Genomic DNA, 16,243 nt, shown 5'->3' with positions numbered 1-16,243 from the left:
ACAGGAACCACTTAATGAGTGAAGGCCATATGTTCAAATGAAGAGGTCCAGGAGTCAGAAAGTAAAAGTCCTGCCATGTGTTTCCTCGACCCATAAACTCAACTTCACCAATTAGGCTGTAGAATTGTCTAATTAGCAAATTCAGGTGTTTGGAACAAGTTTTGGACATTTGGACTGAGAACCTTGATTTTACACCTGTTCAAACTCAAATTTCCTGTTTTTAGCATGTTAATACAACTGCATGTACAATTGCATAACAAGTGCTATACAAGTAACAGTAACAAGGTCACAGCTAAATACAAGTAAGAAGTAGTGCAGAGTTTAATCTGACTGCTGATGTATTGTTATTTATTTTTCTATGGGTCTTGCGACACACCTCCAGGAGCCATCAGTGAGTAACGCCTTTCTTCCTTCCCTGTGCCTTTTATAGCTATAGATAGGGCAGTCCCAAAGTTTATTTGAAAATCAGGCAGAACCTACTGCCATTGGTTATTCCTGCTTTGGGAATAAAGGAGCGAGTATTTATTTAATGACTCAATTTTAGCATGACCTCATTGTTATAGTGAAAATAATTGACCATGAAGTGTTAAAGGCACGGCTTCCACACTGGGCACGAGCACAGTGAACAAGCGATGAGCAGCGAGGGGTGAAAGGTCGGACTCATTAATCACTGTCTTTGCTGTGAAAAGTTTAAGGGTAAGGGTCTCAGACTCCCCTTCTGGGAGTTGACTAGCCAGCCCCAGCTCCTCAGAACAGATGAGTGTAGGAGGGGTGCCATTCTTACCTCCTCTCTGGGGCTGGGAGAGGAAGGCACTTTTTAGGGAGGCAGGAGAGATGAGTGCCTGGTGAATTATCATCTTAATTTTGGGCAGGTCCTCAGCATCTGGGGGGATAAAGTCAGTTCTCGAAGAATCTATGTCCTTACAGTCCTCTTAGGCCTCTGTCCACCCCCACCCACCTTAGTCTATCATGCCATACTTGCATTGCCAGGGGTGAAAGGGAGTGTATCTTGCCGCATAGTGTTATGGAGAAACCCCAATGACTAATGAAAGCCAGGTCTTGAGGTCAGTGGCTACTGCTTGGAAGGGATTCATGAAACAGAAGGAGAGGGCTGATGATATATTTGACCGGGGTCTGAACAGTAATGCGCATGTGATTTTGGTTTCTCTGAAACAGAGCGCTGATGCAGAACACCGGCTGTTTATGTCTTCCCATAATCCACTGCTGCTGTCAGCCCAAAAACACTGAACAACATTAAGCATTTTTTGTTTTTTCTTACCCTCTCTCTCTCTACAGAGGCATTTTCTGCCAAATTTTTCGAGTGCATGAGTCCCATTAGCTGATGTTATGGATGTCATCTCATAAAACAGGTCTGTTAGTCCTGAGAAAAATCTCAAGTATTGTGAGGAATATCTGGAAGCAATAACGATAGCACTCCCTATGGGAACAACTGTGCACTGTCCTCACACGCACATACACACATACATACTCTCTTACACACACCAGCATGCTCACATGCATACACACATGCACACACATACACACACACACACACACACACACACACACACACATACAATGAATTAGAAAATTAAGTGAGCGTAACAATATAAAACAGAATCATCACGTTAAAGTTGACTGTGCCTAAGGCCTTCAGCACAGCGATGAATCCCAGCTGTGCAGCAAGTTTTCAGGTCCCACATACCATGGATAACTGGCAGAGTCCTTGGTCACAGTAATGCTCAGAAATAAACAGATGTTAAACAGCACAGTTCTCCCTTTAAAAAAAGCATTGTGCGTGTTTTTCGAGATCATGAACCCGGGTCCCCCGAGTGTGGCTCTGTGTGACGTCAGAAGTAGGGTCACCCTCGGAGCACGTCACCAGAAAGACTCTTTGTACCGGTGACGGACCGAACCCTTCACCCCCTGTTAAAATTCCAGGAGCGTGAAACAGCAGGGACGTGAGGAGGCTGTGCTGTTAAACTGCACGTCCGGTACAGTACAGCACTATGACCCGGCACTTTCAGAGGGAGAGAGAGCGAGAGACAGAAAGAGTGAAGGAAGACGATGAAATGAAATGCAGAGAAAAATGATGAGATGGCTTGAGACAAGACGTAATTCAGCGAAGATCGAGAGACGTGAGATGGAGACATAGAGAGAAAATTGGGAATGTGGGGAATATTAATTAATTAATTAACTGAATATATGTATCACTAATGCCCTCATCAGCAAAGCCACATGTTTGCTTTTGGCTGACCACTGTGTTTTGGGTGTAGACCACAGGGGGGTGCAAAAGCGCAGTGCCTTCATGGCTAATAGTGGAGTCTTTTTAGAGGCTGTTACTTTGTTTATTTTCTTAATATTTTCTATCCCACAGTTTGACCCATTTTCCGCTTACCCCCCAGTAGCTTTAAAACAAAAAAAAATTCCTGTGGAAAAATTTGAACAGGGAAGTTGTGTGGGACAGACAGCTGTATAGAATAAAGATTAATTGATTGATTGATTGACTGACTGACTGACTGATTGATTGATTTGCTTGCTGAAACCCATGGCCATGAAGGAGCAGGTTCATTTGATGATGGGGGGCATGGTGTTCACAGGGGTCTGGACGCCACCCTGAAGTTCCAGTGTCCCCTGTATGTGCTGGAAAAGAGGGGCGGAGATTTATACACGAAGCAGAACACCCCCACCTCTCCGCTGTGTGACAAATCGGGCCGGCTGGGATCACGACAAACACCAACAGAAGTAAAGCTGGCCAGCGCTCGAGTGTTCTAGGAAAATGCGTGTGGCAGAGTCTCCGATCACGTGTTCCCTCTGCTGGTGCAGCTATCTGCTATCTACACACACACACTCACACATACACACACAAACATACACACATACACACACACAGATAATGAAATACTGTGTGTGTTCTGGCAGAAAAACCTTTGTTTTGTAAGGATGTGACGTTTTGTAAGGACTTTTCCTCTCATGTAAAAGAAAACAACATATTGTTCAATTAATTGAATTTTCCCAATCACTGAATCATTTCATCCCCCCCTCCATTGTCATCATTACCATGATGACCTTCATCATCACTTATTGTATTAGCATTGCCCTAATACTGTACTGCTGACCATGCCTACATTCCGATCAACTGCTCGATATGGAGTCGTTCACATCTAGAGCATCTACAGTAACAGTGCAGAACAGGCCATGCAGAGTGCACATCTCCCTAGGGCATTTCCTCTCATAAAATCCCTGTGAAAAAAGAGGCTGTCGTATAACCTGCAGACTATATCAAACAGAGTCCGACCTTTCCCCAGCACCCCTCCTGAAACTCAAACACTTTGTTGCAGTTTCCTAAGGGGACTGAAGTTCTGCTTGGTGTTCATGAACAACCGTTTTAAAAAGTAGCTCTTATTGTGCTTTTTTTCACTGTGTCTTTGAATGGTCGTTACGGCTTCTTTGTCAATTTCTCAGCCTCGAGGTTGGCTTTGATTGCGATCGAGGAACAGGACAGGGCACTGTTGCATGTACATCAGCCATGGTCGCTTTTTGCTCTTTGAAATCGTCCCCCACCCCCCTGCACACACACACACACACACACACATATGCAACACATACACACACACACACACACATACACACACACACACACACGCACACACCCACACACACGTGTGCCTGCACTGGAACCCAAACACGAGGCCCTGTATTTAGGCGTCTGCAGGCCTCACTTCACGCAGTCAGATAAGAGCGCTGCGGTGTGCATGGGGGTACCAGACCACATCCTGGCAGGACCCCAGAGTTCCAGCTCCGCCTGTCTCGATCAGTCAGACCCCACCTGCACCCCTCTGCGGGGTCAGTAAACAAACAATACCGTAGGCTGACAGTGGGCACTCAAGTGCTCAGTGCTATCGATACTTTATCAAGAATGAAGAGAATTCGCACATATATCATCGCTGCCTGAGCAGGGTTGCTTCTTCCTGCAGCCGTTATCAGGAGGATTACTTCCCACTCAGTGTAGTTCCCATAGAAACCTTCAGATTTCCCATTGCCGAACAGGCCTGTGGCACATAGCTACGTTACATACAAGCTGCATACTTCATTGTGGGCCACAGGTTATCATGAAAATGCCATAACACATTAAGACCATGGAGAATTGGGAGTACTGTGCAAAAACAAACCACGGTTGACCTTTGACCTGCCCTCTAATTACTCTCATTTAACATAGAACACAGAACAGGACATACTGTGTCATATAATGTAAAGCATCGAATGGCGCACTGGACGATGTCATTGTCTATATATAGGCTACATTATGGAAGAATTATGTGTGCTAAACTGGAAAAATAAAGGAAGAGATTGTTTTGGGGGGTTTTATTGCTGAAAAAGCACACCCCCAGCTTTCTCCTGTCAGGGCCTGTTTCCCACCGAATCTCCCACGATTGTCCGCTGGCTTGAATATGTAATGTTTGCTTAGGCTTTCCACTGTTTGTAAATTGTTATTCTAACATGAAACCCATATTGCGAGTCAGGGTAAAGTGTTGCGTTTTGATGAGCGCTGGCTGTTTTTCTTCTCAGACAAGAGCTGTTCTCATAAGGGCCCTGGCCCGAGGAGAACAACTGTCCCCCAAACCCTCCCCAAAACAAGCCACTCTTTCCCAAATGCTTCTTCTAACAAGAGTTTTTCAAATGCATCATTAGTCCCCACATACCCATACTGGCAAACATATACTGTATGTGTGAACTAACAGACACACAGACACAGACACAAACACACACAAACACGCACGTGCGCTCGACGCACACTCAGTAGTAGTGGTTTACTTGAAGTATCATGTATATTTCTGCAGCCCAGCAACTTGCTGGTTTCCTGTTTATTCATCTGTAGCCCTGTCCTCTCACAGAACACTTGATCCTGGCTCCAATGGCAAGATGTTGTACAGCACCTGATTACCCTAACAAATCAGAGTGAAGTACACTGTTTGCTGAGGCAAAGAGGAATCGCACTGAGGAGAGGAATTTGTTGACTCTGTCATTTGAGCACTATAGTGCAGAAAGGGGAAACACAGATCAGTAAAAATCAGTTCTTGCCAAAATAAAACCGTAACATTGGGCTATGGCTCAGAATGCCGATAGTGAATTGAGCACACCCTGTGTATTGACAAACTCTTTGGCAGGGTCTTGTTGAGGGGGGTAGTGTTAAGATTCTGATACAGTCATCTGTAAAAGTGCACGGTACATGCCCACCTCCCCCCCGTTCCCCAGCCCCCTGTGAATTGCACCTATGGACACAGAGGGATTTTGTGCTGATGCTGCATTTCTGGCATCACCTGACACATAAAGACACGCTTACAGCAGGCATCATTCGATTACACGCGCGTGCTCTTCCATTAGCAGAACCAGACCGCTGACTATGTGTCTGGCTGACTGTATATCGTGCGAAGATTTCAGTGCTCAGTGAAAGTCATTAAATAAAACATGGTGCCATTGGGTAAATAGACTGCATTTATATAGAGCTTTTTTCCGAAGCGCTTTACAATTAATTTACTATTTACAAACACCAACAGCGTAAGGCTGCCATGCAAGGTACAAATCAGCTCGCCGGCAGCAATTGGGAGTTAGGTGCTCAGGGACACTTTGACACACCCAGGGTGGTGGATCAAAACCGGCAACCTTCTGACCGCCAGTTAACCGCTCTTACCTCCTGAGCTAGTGTCGCCCCCATTGCATCCTGCCTGCAGTATGTGGAGCGAAGGGAAGAGTCCTCTGCAAAAATATCCCCCTTTGCCCCTCGGAGATGCCCCTTTATCGCCCTCTCATGGCCTATATGTGTGTATGTATCGAGTGAGAGTGCTAAACAAGGCTGGTGTTTAATCCACATATCTGAGGGGGACAGAATCTCCCAGCAGCATCTTTATCCAGCGCTGGCAAGCATGGCATTAAGGGGTCCGCCCTTTCTGTGCGGAGATGAGGGGAGGAGTACAGATCAGAACAATATTCATATGTGAGGAGGGAGAAATTTGATAAAGTATTCCTGTCGTCGTCGGACAATTTAAGCACCTCAGCCACTGAAAAGTCATGGGCCTTTTTCAAAAGTGAAATGTGTGGTGGAGTGTGTGTGGTTTTCGTTGAATGAAACAGGACGCCAGGTCATCCATGCAGGTTATAGGAGTGTATTAAAGTTTTGTTTCCAACTACTTAAGGTGAACCTCTCATTTGCAGTACCCAACAAAGCTAGGTGGAGACAGAACACATTATTTTAGGAAGAGCAGGTGGCTCAGCGCTTTTTACTCGAGAGAGAACCAATGCTGCCACCTGGTGGCTATGGATAGGTATAGTTATGATTCAGAAGCTGCTGACTTGACCCTCTTTTAGGCAAGTCAAGGGAAAAAACTTTAACATTGTACTTGTATGCGACTTCTTCTTACATAACACTGAGCAAAATATATCACATTAACTTATTAACTCTGCAACATTAACTTTAGTATGTGAAATATGATGTTGTGATCAGTGTTTCTGATAAGATTTTAGTATTGCACTTCAAAAGCAGTAATACTCTGAATTAACACTTTCAAAGAATATCATTGCAGTTATTCCGGTGATTTAGTTATTCCAGTGAGAATTGCGTCCACGAATGCGTCACTTCTATTGTGTTGCTGCAATTCCACAGGAAAAGGGAACCCTCTGCTTGTGTTGAAGCTTGTGATTGCAGTTAATTGTATGTTTACTGTGCCAGGTGAGTCTCCTTTCCACATGCTGCTCACCATCACTCAGACAACAATATACAATCTATAATGAGATCTAATATGAATATGCTAAAGTGCTTCTGATTTATAAGTAGGTAAATCAACCATGAATATTGCCTTCTGAAATTGATTTGGAGCCTGATTTGGAGCCTGATTTGGAGCCTGTCTGTGGGTGACTGTGTGTATCCTGCCCTGCTAACAGGGCCAGCCAGGGCCCCTAGGACCACAGGGGGGCCAAGGGCCCCCAGGACGACCGGGAGACTATGGTGTGATTGGGCCCAAAGGAGAGAAGGGGGACCGAGGGCGTGGCGGCGTTACTGGGCCCAAAGGATCCGTGGTGAGTGTCTCCCTCTGCTGGCACTGCTGAGTACATCCGTTAGCAATGAGCAGAACAACTGATAATGTGTCTGACGTTTCCTCTGTCCGCAGGGAATGACCGGAGTTCCTGGGTTCTCTGGGATGGACGGGATTCCTGTGAGTAGGATTTGGAAGTCCATCCAGGATTAGCTGTTCATTCAGTTAAAGATTGTCTCTTAGGGCAGTGACACCTGTTAGGCTAGGGATAAGGCGGATTCCACTCATTTGGATCTAGCGTGCATATGAAGTCATAGGAGGGTGTAGTTCCAATAATTTTTTGTATATTTTCGTTGGTGGTAAAATTTGGTTAGTGATGCAGGAATGAGTTCCGCAGAACCAGCGGCATGTGCCTTTGCCGGTGTCCATGTCCTGTTTTCCTCTAGAGTCCGCCAGCAGCTTGTGATGGTTCTGTGGCACGGTGATGTCATTGCAGGGTCACCCTGGACAGGCAGGGTCTCGGGGGAAACCAGGCGCTGATGGGTGCAATGGAACACGAGGAGACAACGGAGCACAGGGGACACTCGGCATCCATGGTCCCCCAGGTTATCCTGTATGTGAATAAGTGAAATACACACACACACACTTATGTGGACATGCACACATAGAAAATCAAACACACCCATACACACATACTGCATGTGGATATGCTCACATATACAAACAAATACACATCAACACACAAGCGCTGGCTGACAGTTATTTAGCACTTTCTTGTGTTTCAGTCCAGCAAGCATTCAATGAATCAATTAACAGACCTTAAATTGTTGTAACTGTAGCCTTAATCAATGTTAATCACTCATGAGGTATGTGCTTTGCTGAGGGCGTTCGTCTCTCTGCCCATCTCATCATTTTTCTCTGTGTGTTTCATTTTCATTCTCTCTCTCTCTCTCTCTCACATGTATGATTTTCTCCTCCTTTACCCCTTCACAGGGTGGTCCTGGCAGAAAGGGTGAGAAAGGCGACAATCTGGAGATTAGCGTGTTCATGGAGAGATTTCGGGTGAGATGGCGGAGCGCTGAGGGCACATGGGAAATGTAGTCTCATAAACAGATGAGTGAAGGGTTCTTTTGTTTCTTGTGTCTTCCAGGGAGATCCGGGTGATCGCGGCTATCCTGGATATGCAGTGAGCTCTTCTCTCTAATTAAATATTTGTTTTTGCAGTATGCATGCAACATCACATTTGTACCCTGCTGTACTTCACCTTTTCAAGGATATGAGAATAAATTATTTGCTGTCTCACTTCCCTTCTCTCTCTCTCTCTCTCTCTCACCCTCTCTCCCTCACTCATCGCCAGGGCCCTGCTGGTGTCCCCGGTCCAGCGGGTCCCCAGGGCCGTGTTGGACCTCAGGTAAGTGGAACTCACATACCCACAATGCTTCAGGGATCAAAGCAATTCCCTTGAGTGGGAATGACACATACATTTACATTTAGCAGAACAACTTGCACAGTTTATTTTTTTGTTTTGTTTATTGAATGGTTGTTTTTTAAATACCTATTCCCTCTCAGAGAGAAGGCTTGTTCACTTGTCTTATTTCACCTACAGGGCCCACCTGGATTTCCAGGCCCTCCTGGGCCAAAGGTAGGACTTCACAGTGCACTATGTACAAACTAATGCAGGATTTAGAGGCATACAATGCAGGAATTGTAGCCTTGCTTTGGTCCTGCGGTTACAATCAAAGACACCTCCTCATCCCCACCCACTCACCTTTATTTTCACGGGTTTATTCCATTTCTTAATGTAAATCACAATGATGCCTGTTGGCCACATGGTGTAGGGCAACTATTTACTTTTTGGCCCAAAACTCCATAGCCATATGGTCTGGAATTAAAATTATTTGTATCCTCAGATTCCTTGGCGCATGCCGAACAGAAATGTGCCGTTTTCTTTTTTTGTAACGCATTTTTGCTTCTTCTCCTTCTACAAAGTTGATCCAACCTTCACCAAATTTGACACAGAACATGCCTAGAGTTACCCGGAAGAAATATATCACTTTTTTTGTTGCTGCCAAGCATTTGTCCATCACATATCAATCTGGTATTTTCTTACTAAAACAACTGTAACCCATAAATGCACTGTCCCTTCATCACAAAACTTGGCATACATGTGCACTAGTTGCCTCTAAGACACTATGCTAACTTTGGTGTCCTTTTGCCATAAGTTGCACTGCAAGATAATAAATAAGAATGCATCTAACTCCTCCATTGGTTGACCAGTCAAGTTGAGTCTTTACATCTTAAAAACTTAAAATCTTCAATGATTTTAAACATGAATCTGAATTTTGCCCTCAGGGAACAATGACCAAAACGCTTAAGGGGCAGAAAGGTGAACTGGTGAGTGCAGTTTCCTCTTCCATACCTGGCCCCTCTAATGGCCCTGTTACTCGACCTCTAAAAATGCCATGGTTTGGCAAGAAGGACACATCTCAACCAATTTCACTCTGCGGCCTACAGGGTGATGCTGGGGAGCCGGGCCCCCCCGGGAACTCTACCTACCCCCACACCTCTTCACCTCCAGGACTACCGGTGAGGCCGCCTCCATCAGCTTTGTCATATATTGCTTACAGGAGGGCAAAGTCAATCAGCTCTATAATTGCTATTAGCATGAACAGTATGTCAGCAGCCATACCATCATGCAACCTGCTCCTGTCAAATGGCTGAAGGTAAGCTAGGGTGGGCATGGTTAGTACTTGGAACGTTAAACCAAGGTCCTGACTCGCGGTGGTTATTAAAGATCCCATGACACTCTTCACAATATGTAGAGGGTTCCCCTATGTCGTGACTAAATTCCTAACCTGCCTCTCTCAGCCTGCCACCTAATCATGCCCGGATTTATTTGGCTAAAAAATATTCTATCCCTCTCCACCTGATGTGTGCTGAGTATTCTTGCGCAAAATGGCTGTTGCATCACCCAGGTGGGTACTACACATTGGTGGTGGTTGAGGTAGTTTTTTATTGAGGAGGTGGTTTTATTTTATGTCTGCTAAATGCCTATAATGTAATGTACTGCAATGTAATGAGGCGAGTTTCCCCCTCATCACTGTGAAGTGTGTTGAGTCATCGTCTGGTGCAAAAAGTGCAATATAAATTCAAGGAATTAAATGTTATAAGACACATTGAAAAATATTACATTGGATACCAAAGGTGATGCAAAGGTTCTTAATTGGTTATCTCTCTCCCTGTTCAAGATGCTTGATGTATTATACAGTAGTACTGGACTGCATTGAGTTGAACCGTCAAAGAAATCTTGACGATAATGTTCATGAAGTTGATTTAACCTCTTTCTATCCTCATTGCTTTAATAAAAGCTACTCTTTCTCTTTTATCTCATGACAGGGTTTTAAAGGGGAAAAGGGTCTCAGTGGTGAAAGGGGAGATTTGGTGAGTGTCCTCTGCCTGATACAACAGCACCCACACAAATGTTACCCCCGCAAATGATTATTTCTGCTGAGGGCATTTATCAGCTCTCCCTCTCTGCAAAATAAGGCTGTCTTATCAAATGTTTTAGTCTCATAATGAGACTTAAAATCTGTTTTTCTCTTAAGTAGCATATTAGCATGTTTTAAGTTACTGCTTGTTTGCCTGTTGAAATGTCCTACCCCATCAGCAAATCTTCAAATTAGTCAAATTGTCTCACCTCATTGGCAATGTTTTTGTCTCATTTAACAAAAAAGTAAAATTTTTAGTATAACTATAAGGCTAAAATAATTATTATGATTATTATTTCATTTTTTTGGGTTTTTGGTTTCTACATATCTAGGGTTCCTCTTGCTAGAACCCAGGGATCTGGCTGTTTTTGAGTGTGTGGGAGCATGGGTTGTGTAATTGTGTGGAGGGAATTGGTCCTGGGTGCTGTTCCTCTTTTGACTGTTGTAATATTACAGGCTGACAACTGGGTGGTCGGAGAAGTCGGTGTGATGGGCTACCCAGGGCAAAGGGTATGCACCTTTTTAGAACAAACATTTTAAATCCTTTAAAACATTTTCTGATTTTTAACTTTTTACACATACGTAATAGGTTTATATATGTGTGTGTTTATATAAAATGTTTTTAATGTTATTTATATTTATACCTTATTTCAGGGAAGCCCTGGTTTGGATGGGCGCCCGGGCGGGAAGGTATGTTGGTTTAAAAAAAAAAGAAAAAAATCTAAACTGTTGTTCTTCATCTCTCACATTGGTTTGTTTGAATAGAACATAGGTATTATCACTATTCTGTTATAGCAGTCTTTCATTGTTTAGCTTTGGGTTGTGTTTGGCTTTGTTTTTGAACATTGATACAGATGAAATATATGCATGTCTTTTTCAGGGAGATGATGGGGAACCGGGGCAAAGTGGAAGAGACGGAGCCAAGGTTTACTTAGTTTATTTACCATTCACATTTCACCTGTTAAAACCCCTGTCAAATACCCATTAAAATCATATGGCATATGATAACATAATTTTAAAAAATTGCTTGCTTTGCTTGCCTTGTATAATTTCCCATGTTTTTTTGTTTTTTTTATTGCCTATTATTATGTGGGCCAAGCATTTATTTACTAAGCTGTTAAGTAAGATTTCCTTACAGACAACTCAATGCATGTCCAAATGTATTTTCACAATATATTGTAGCTGTATGATTCAAGTGATACGTTTCTCATCCATGTAAGCCAGGGTTGTCAAACTGAATTCCCAGGGGGCCGCAGTGTCTGCGGGTTTTTGTGGTTTCCTTTCAATCAGCTGCCAATTAAGACCAATTAAGGCCTTGAGAACAAGGCGTGTTGATACTTTAACTAATCAATGACTTGAATGAACCAGAACACCCCAAAAACCAGCAGACACTACTGCCCTCCAGGACTGGAGTTTGACACCTATGATGTAAGCTGTATGTATATGTTGTCAATTCTCTACCGATTCATTCAAATTTCTGCAGTTTATTTCACAATAATACACAGTCCGTCTTATTGTAATTGGTAGTTTATTATAAATGGATTCACTGTTTGATGCATATTGATGTGTTCATTGTTTTTTATTTGGGATTGACACGTGTTATTTCAGGGTGCAAGAGGAGAGCCAGGAGTATTCACTTTTCCATTTGGTCCAATTACAGGTACGTTGAATGAATATAGAATGAACCATTCATTCAGACAATAAAATCAATTAATAATTAACATAACAATTAATAAGTAGGCATGACATCATCTAAACAGGCTGGTCCTCATTGTGCACCTTTGTCATACAACAAATGCTGATTAATACATAAGTAGTAGCTTTAATGATAATTATGAAATTGTGAATCTGCAGCAGGGCCCCGTGGTCCTATCGGAGAGCCCGGCCCCCAAGGGGAGAGGGGGGAACCTGGGCAGAAGGGACTCTCTGGAATCCCAGGAACTCCTGCCACTCCTTCCTTTGACCTTGGTAAGTTCAATTCACTTGAATTCAATATAGTTCAGCCTCCGGGTAGCTCAGGCTTCAAAGACGCAAAAGCATGAGCTCTGCTACTGTTTGGGCTCAAACCTACCAAAGTTGTTAAGACATGCAGTTGACGTTAGCTACCTAATGCAACTCACAACTACTTGCTCACTAGTTAGCTAGGTAGTCTTCACTATTTATACCTTGCTGGTTTGTAAGTGTATCCACCAAGGTAGCTAACATTAGCTTCCTGTGGTAATTCACAACTGTTGCTCGCCACTTTCGTAGCCTTCACAAGAACATAACATAACGGCTAGAACATGAATGTGCATACTTACGCAAATGTCGTAGTTCACAAAATCATGTGATTTCATTGTATACAATAAGGAATTGTGACTCCGGAACTGGAAATAGGGTGACACAAACATTTGTCATTGCTCTATATCGGCCACTCCTAACTGTGGACTGCTTTATTAATAGTATTGTTTAATGGAATTATCGTTACAGTTATACAGTCTAGTCTTTCATGGTATAAATGGGTCTCGGGTTGCCAGTTAAGACTACCGTTTTTCTGTTCTCTGATCCATAGCATTGAAAGTGGGCCCATTTGGCCCAAAGGGGTTCAAAGGGACCAAGGGTCCTGATGGTGACTCAGGGATACCTGCCACTGTGCCTGGTCACCCTGGTTACGACGGATATCCTGGAGCTCCTGGAAGCCCTGGGGAGAAAGGCTCATGTAAGTTTTAAATGTGTTCAGAGACATGAGCATCTGCTACAGAATGTGAAGTCATTCCTGGAGAAGGGAATGTGTGGGAAGTGTGTGTTTAGTTCCCTTAGCTGGGACCCTGATTTTTAGCTTGGTGGCATCAGTTTGAAACCAGCCATAGTCCTTCTTAAAAACTTGTGGAAGGTTGCAGAATATCCTATTTTTTTCAGGCAATACTCAACACTTAATCAATGTAAGCCTTTCATTACAATCTGAATTTGTTCTTGATGTTATAGTGATCAAAATCATATTCTTGCAGACCCTGCCTCCCCAGACAGGGTTGTTGTCCTACTAGGGTATTCTGGACATTCCCGTACATTAATATAATGCTTCCATGTGTTATTCAGCGGGTATACATTTGGCTGAGGGCTTTTGTAGTTATCATACATACCTCCTGTGTTTGATTTTATTTTTATCAGGGGGAAATGAGTTCAGAGGTGAGGATGGTGAAAGCGGGCAGCCAGGTTCTGCCGGGCAGCAGGGCCAGAAAGGTAAAACTGTGTTTACTGCAGCCTTCAATCTTTCAATATCATCATCATTCAGCATTATCATCATTCACCATCATCACCATTCAACATTATAACCCAGCAACTGTCGATGCATATTTCCATATGGCTTTTGATATTTACACATGTGTATGTGCCTGTGTGCGTGTGTGAACACTGCTTATGCTGTCCCTTTCAGGTGATGAAGGCCTGTGCCAGTGCAACAATGTGCACTCTCCACCTGGCCCTCCTGGGCCTCAAGGTAGCCTGGGAGACCAAGGCATGTCAGGCGAGTGGGGCCAGCAGGGTGACCCAGGCAGTCCTGGCCCACACGGGATCTCTGGACCACCTGTAAGAGAAGTCCTCAGATTTTAGGACAGCTTTCCCTTCCTAGGTGTTTGGGCCTATAGAGTCTGATAAACCTCCCGGCTTTGTGACTACCTCATGCTGCATTTGGGGTTGCATTTTGGGTTTGCATTTTGGTTGATGATTTCATTTCACCTTCTTTCAGCTACAGGAACCTCATTGGTCTTCTCTGTTATCTTTATATCCATTGGCACAATCAGTCTGCCTCTTTCACCATCAGCACAATGATGGTTCCTGTAGTTCCATCAGGAGGATGGAACAGTATGATGGCTTGCAAAAGCTCATTGATCAGCCCTCTTACCTAGCCCCATCAGAACTTTGAGAATTTTATTCGTCAATCTAAAATGATGGTTTTCCTACAGCTCTTTCATAACTTTGAGGTGTTCCTACCGGTCCATCAGAACATTGAGGTGTTGTTTTTGGTTCATCTAAATTTGAGGTGTTCCGATAGCTCTATCAGAACTTTGAAGCATTCCCTTGCACCCATCAGAACATTGAGGTGTGATTATATCTCTGTCAGATGTGTTCCTATTGGCCCAACAGCACCTTGCTTTTCTGAATGATAGTGAACCTTTCTGACTGAACCTTTCTCTCACTCCTCTTCATCTTCCTTTATCCATAGGGTCTTCCGGGCCAGGCGGGTCTACCAGGTCAGAGGGGGAGGAAAGGCGAACCGATGGTAGCCACGCAGAAAGGTTCCTGTCCTTTGATCCATTGTCTTCAGCCTCTTTTAGAGAGCTGTTTTATTTTGTGACTGAGTATTTAATGGGCAGGTGTACTTCTTGGCGTTATTATGAGGTGTTTCAGGCCTCTGCATCAAGAGAGCTGCAGAGACCACTTTGAGAAGCATATCTAGTGGGTCATTAATGCTATGGTATCCACAGAAATACAGGAACTTCACTATGTCCTCTCTCTTTTTAAGTGCTTTACTTTACCCTGCTGTAAAAGCTTGAAAGTTGAGCTAGCCAACCTGGTCATAACAATGAACAATTCCTTTATAAACCTGTTGCTCTCTGTGCAAAAGCAAACAGTAGCTTCTTACAGCTATAAGATAATTTTATTTGTCTGCTCTGCAGGATCACCTGGAGATCCAGGGGACCCTGGTGCAGCAGGAGACCAGGGGGAAAGTGGTCTACCAGGGCCACTAGGATATCCTGGAGCCCCTGGACAACGTGGTCAACCGGTGAGTGCGAATGGACCCAAAACACTGCATAATATAAGGCAATGGTTATCAAATATGCTGAGCCCACAACCCAGTTAATGTGGAAACATAGTTGCTGTGGTCCACAGCATATAACAGTACAGCCCAACACATGATGGAATCATGGAAACATTTCTAAAAAGCTCAGGCACGCTGTGACTAGTGTAGTGCATGAATAGAGTACGCTTTGTTTCTTGTTGTGTGGTAGGTTGGTGGGTAGGTAGATAGGTATCAATAGCTAAGCAGATAGAGAAACAGACAGACCAATTAATAAATCAATAGATTTATATTCTTCCAAAGAGTTCATTATTTCCATAGCTTTTCAGCTTTCAAACTGTGCACTGTATGTTCCATGGTGCCTGTTTCAGGGAGATGGACCGTTGGGACCTCCAGGAGAAAGGGGTCGTCCTGGCCGCCCCGGTGCACCTGGGAGTGCTGGACTGATGGGCGAACCGGGCCAGGTCCTGGGAGGAAAGGGGCTTCCAGGACTCCCGGGTGAAGCTGGCTTCGACGGTTTTGCTGGAAGCCCTGGATCCCCAGGTGTTCCAGGTACACCCCCCACTTCCTCTTATTATTCTCCTTTTTTGTTTATTTGATCAGGTGATCACTTTCTGTGGTTTGGCAGAACATCATCATGTGACTGTAACTTTCAGGAGTTTTGTCTGTCCACTGCTTAATACCCTTCTACTAATAAAGAAGTTAATTCATATGAAGATATGATGCAGACTTTTAGGTTTTTAGGTCTTTTCTGTGTTCCCCTACTGAAATCATGTTTGAGCCTCAGATTCAGTGCTGTGCTTATTTCTGTGAATAAAGCGCTTTGAATGCACATATGTCTCTGTTTGCACTAACACTTGTCTGGTAACCTGCTTGGATCTCCCTTTGGATCCTCTCTCTATCCCTCTTTCTCTTTCCCTCCCTCCCTCTTCTTCCCTCCCTCTCTC

General features: G+C 43.9%; 1 protein-coding gene across 2 annotated transcripts in view; it reads left to right on the top strand.

Moving 5' to 3' along the window:
- Positions 1-16,243, top strand: part of col4a2 (collagen, type IV, alpha 2) — a 68,367-nt gene that overhangs the window by 37,330 nt on the left and 14,794 nt on the right. For both annotated transcript variants that reach the window (XM_061233503.1, XM_061233502.1), the window contains exons 5-25: positions 6,940-7,074; positions 7,167-7,211; positions 7,528-7,644; positions 8,025-8,093; positions 8,182-8,217; positions 8,389-8,442; positions 8,638-8,673; positions 9,384-9,425; positions 9,546-9,617; positions 10,428-10,472; positions 10,976-11,029; positions 11,174-11,209; positions 11,400-11,444; positions 12,128-12,179; positions 12,374-12,487; positions 13,071-13,217; positions 13,667-13,738; positions 13,932-14,083; positions 14,721-14,793; positions 15,175-15,281; positions 15,668-15,848. In XM_061233503.1, coding sequence (XP_061089487.1) covers positions 6,940-7,074; positions 7,167-7,211; positions 7,528-7,644; positions 8,025-8,093; positions 8,182-8,217; positions 8,389-8,442; positions 8,638-8,673; positions 9,384-9,425; positions 9,546-9,617; positions 10,428-10,472; positions 10,976-11,029; positions 11,174-11,209; positions 11,400-11,444; positions 12,128-12,179; positions 12,374-12,487; positions 13,071-13,217; positions 13,667-13,738; positions 13,932-14,083; positions 14,721-14,793; positions 15,175-15,281; positions 15,668-15,848 — 1,684 coding nt within the window. The remainder of the gene's footprint in view (positions 1-6,939; positions 7,075-7,166; positions 7,212-7,527; positions 7,645-8,024; positions 8,094-8,181; positions 8,218-8,388; positions 8,443-8,637; positions 8,674-9,383; positions 9,426-9,545; positions 9,618-10,427; positions 10,473-10,975; positions 11,030-11,173; positions 11,210-11,399; positions 11,445-12,127; positions 12,180-12,373; positions 12,488-13,070; positions 13,218-13,666; positions 13,739-13,931; positions 14,084-14,720; positions 14,794-15,174; positions 15,282-15,667; positions 15,849-16,243) is intronic.

The sequence above is a fragment of the Conger conger genome, chromosome 3, assembly GCF_963514075.1.
Source record: "Conger conger chromosome 3, fConCon1.1, whole genome shotgun sequence".
Classification (NCBI taxonomy): Eukaryota; Metazoa; Chordata; class Actinopteri; order Anguilliformes; family Congridae; genus Conger; species Conger conger.
This window is presented reverse-complemented; position numbering and strand designations above follow the sequence as displayed.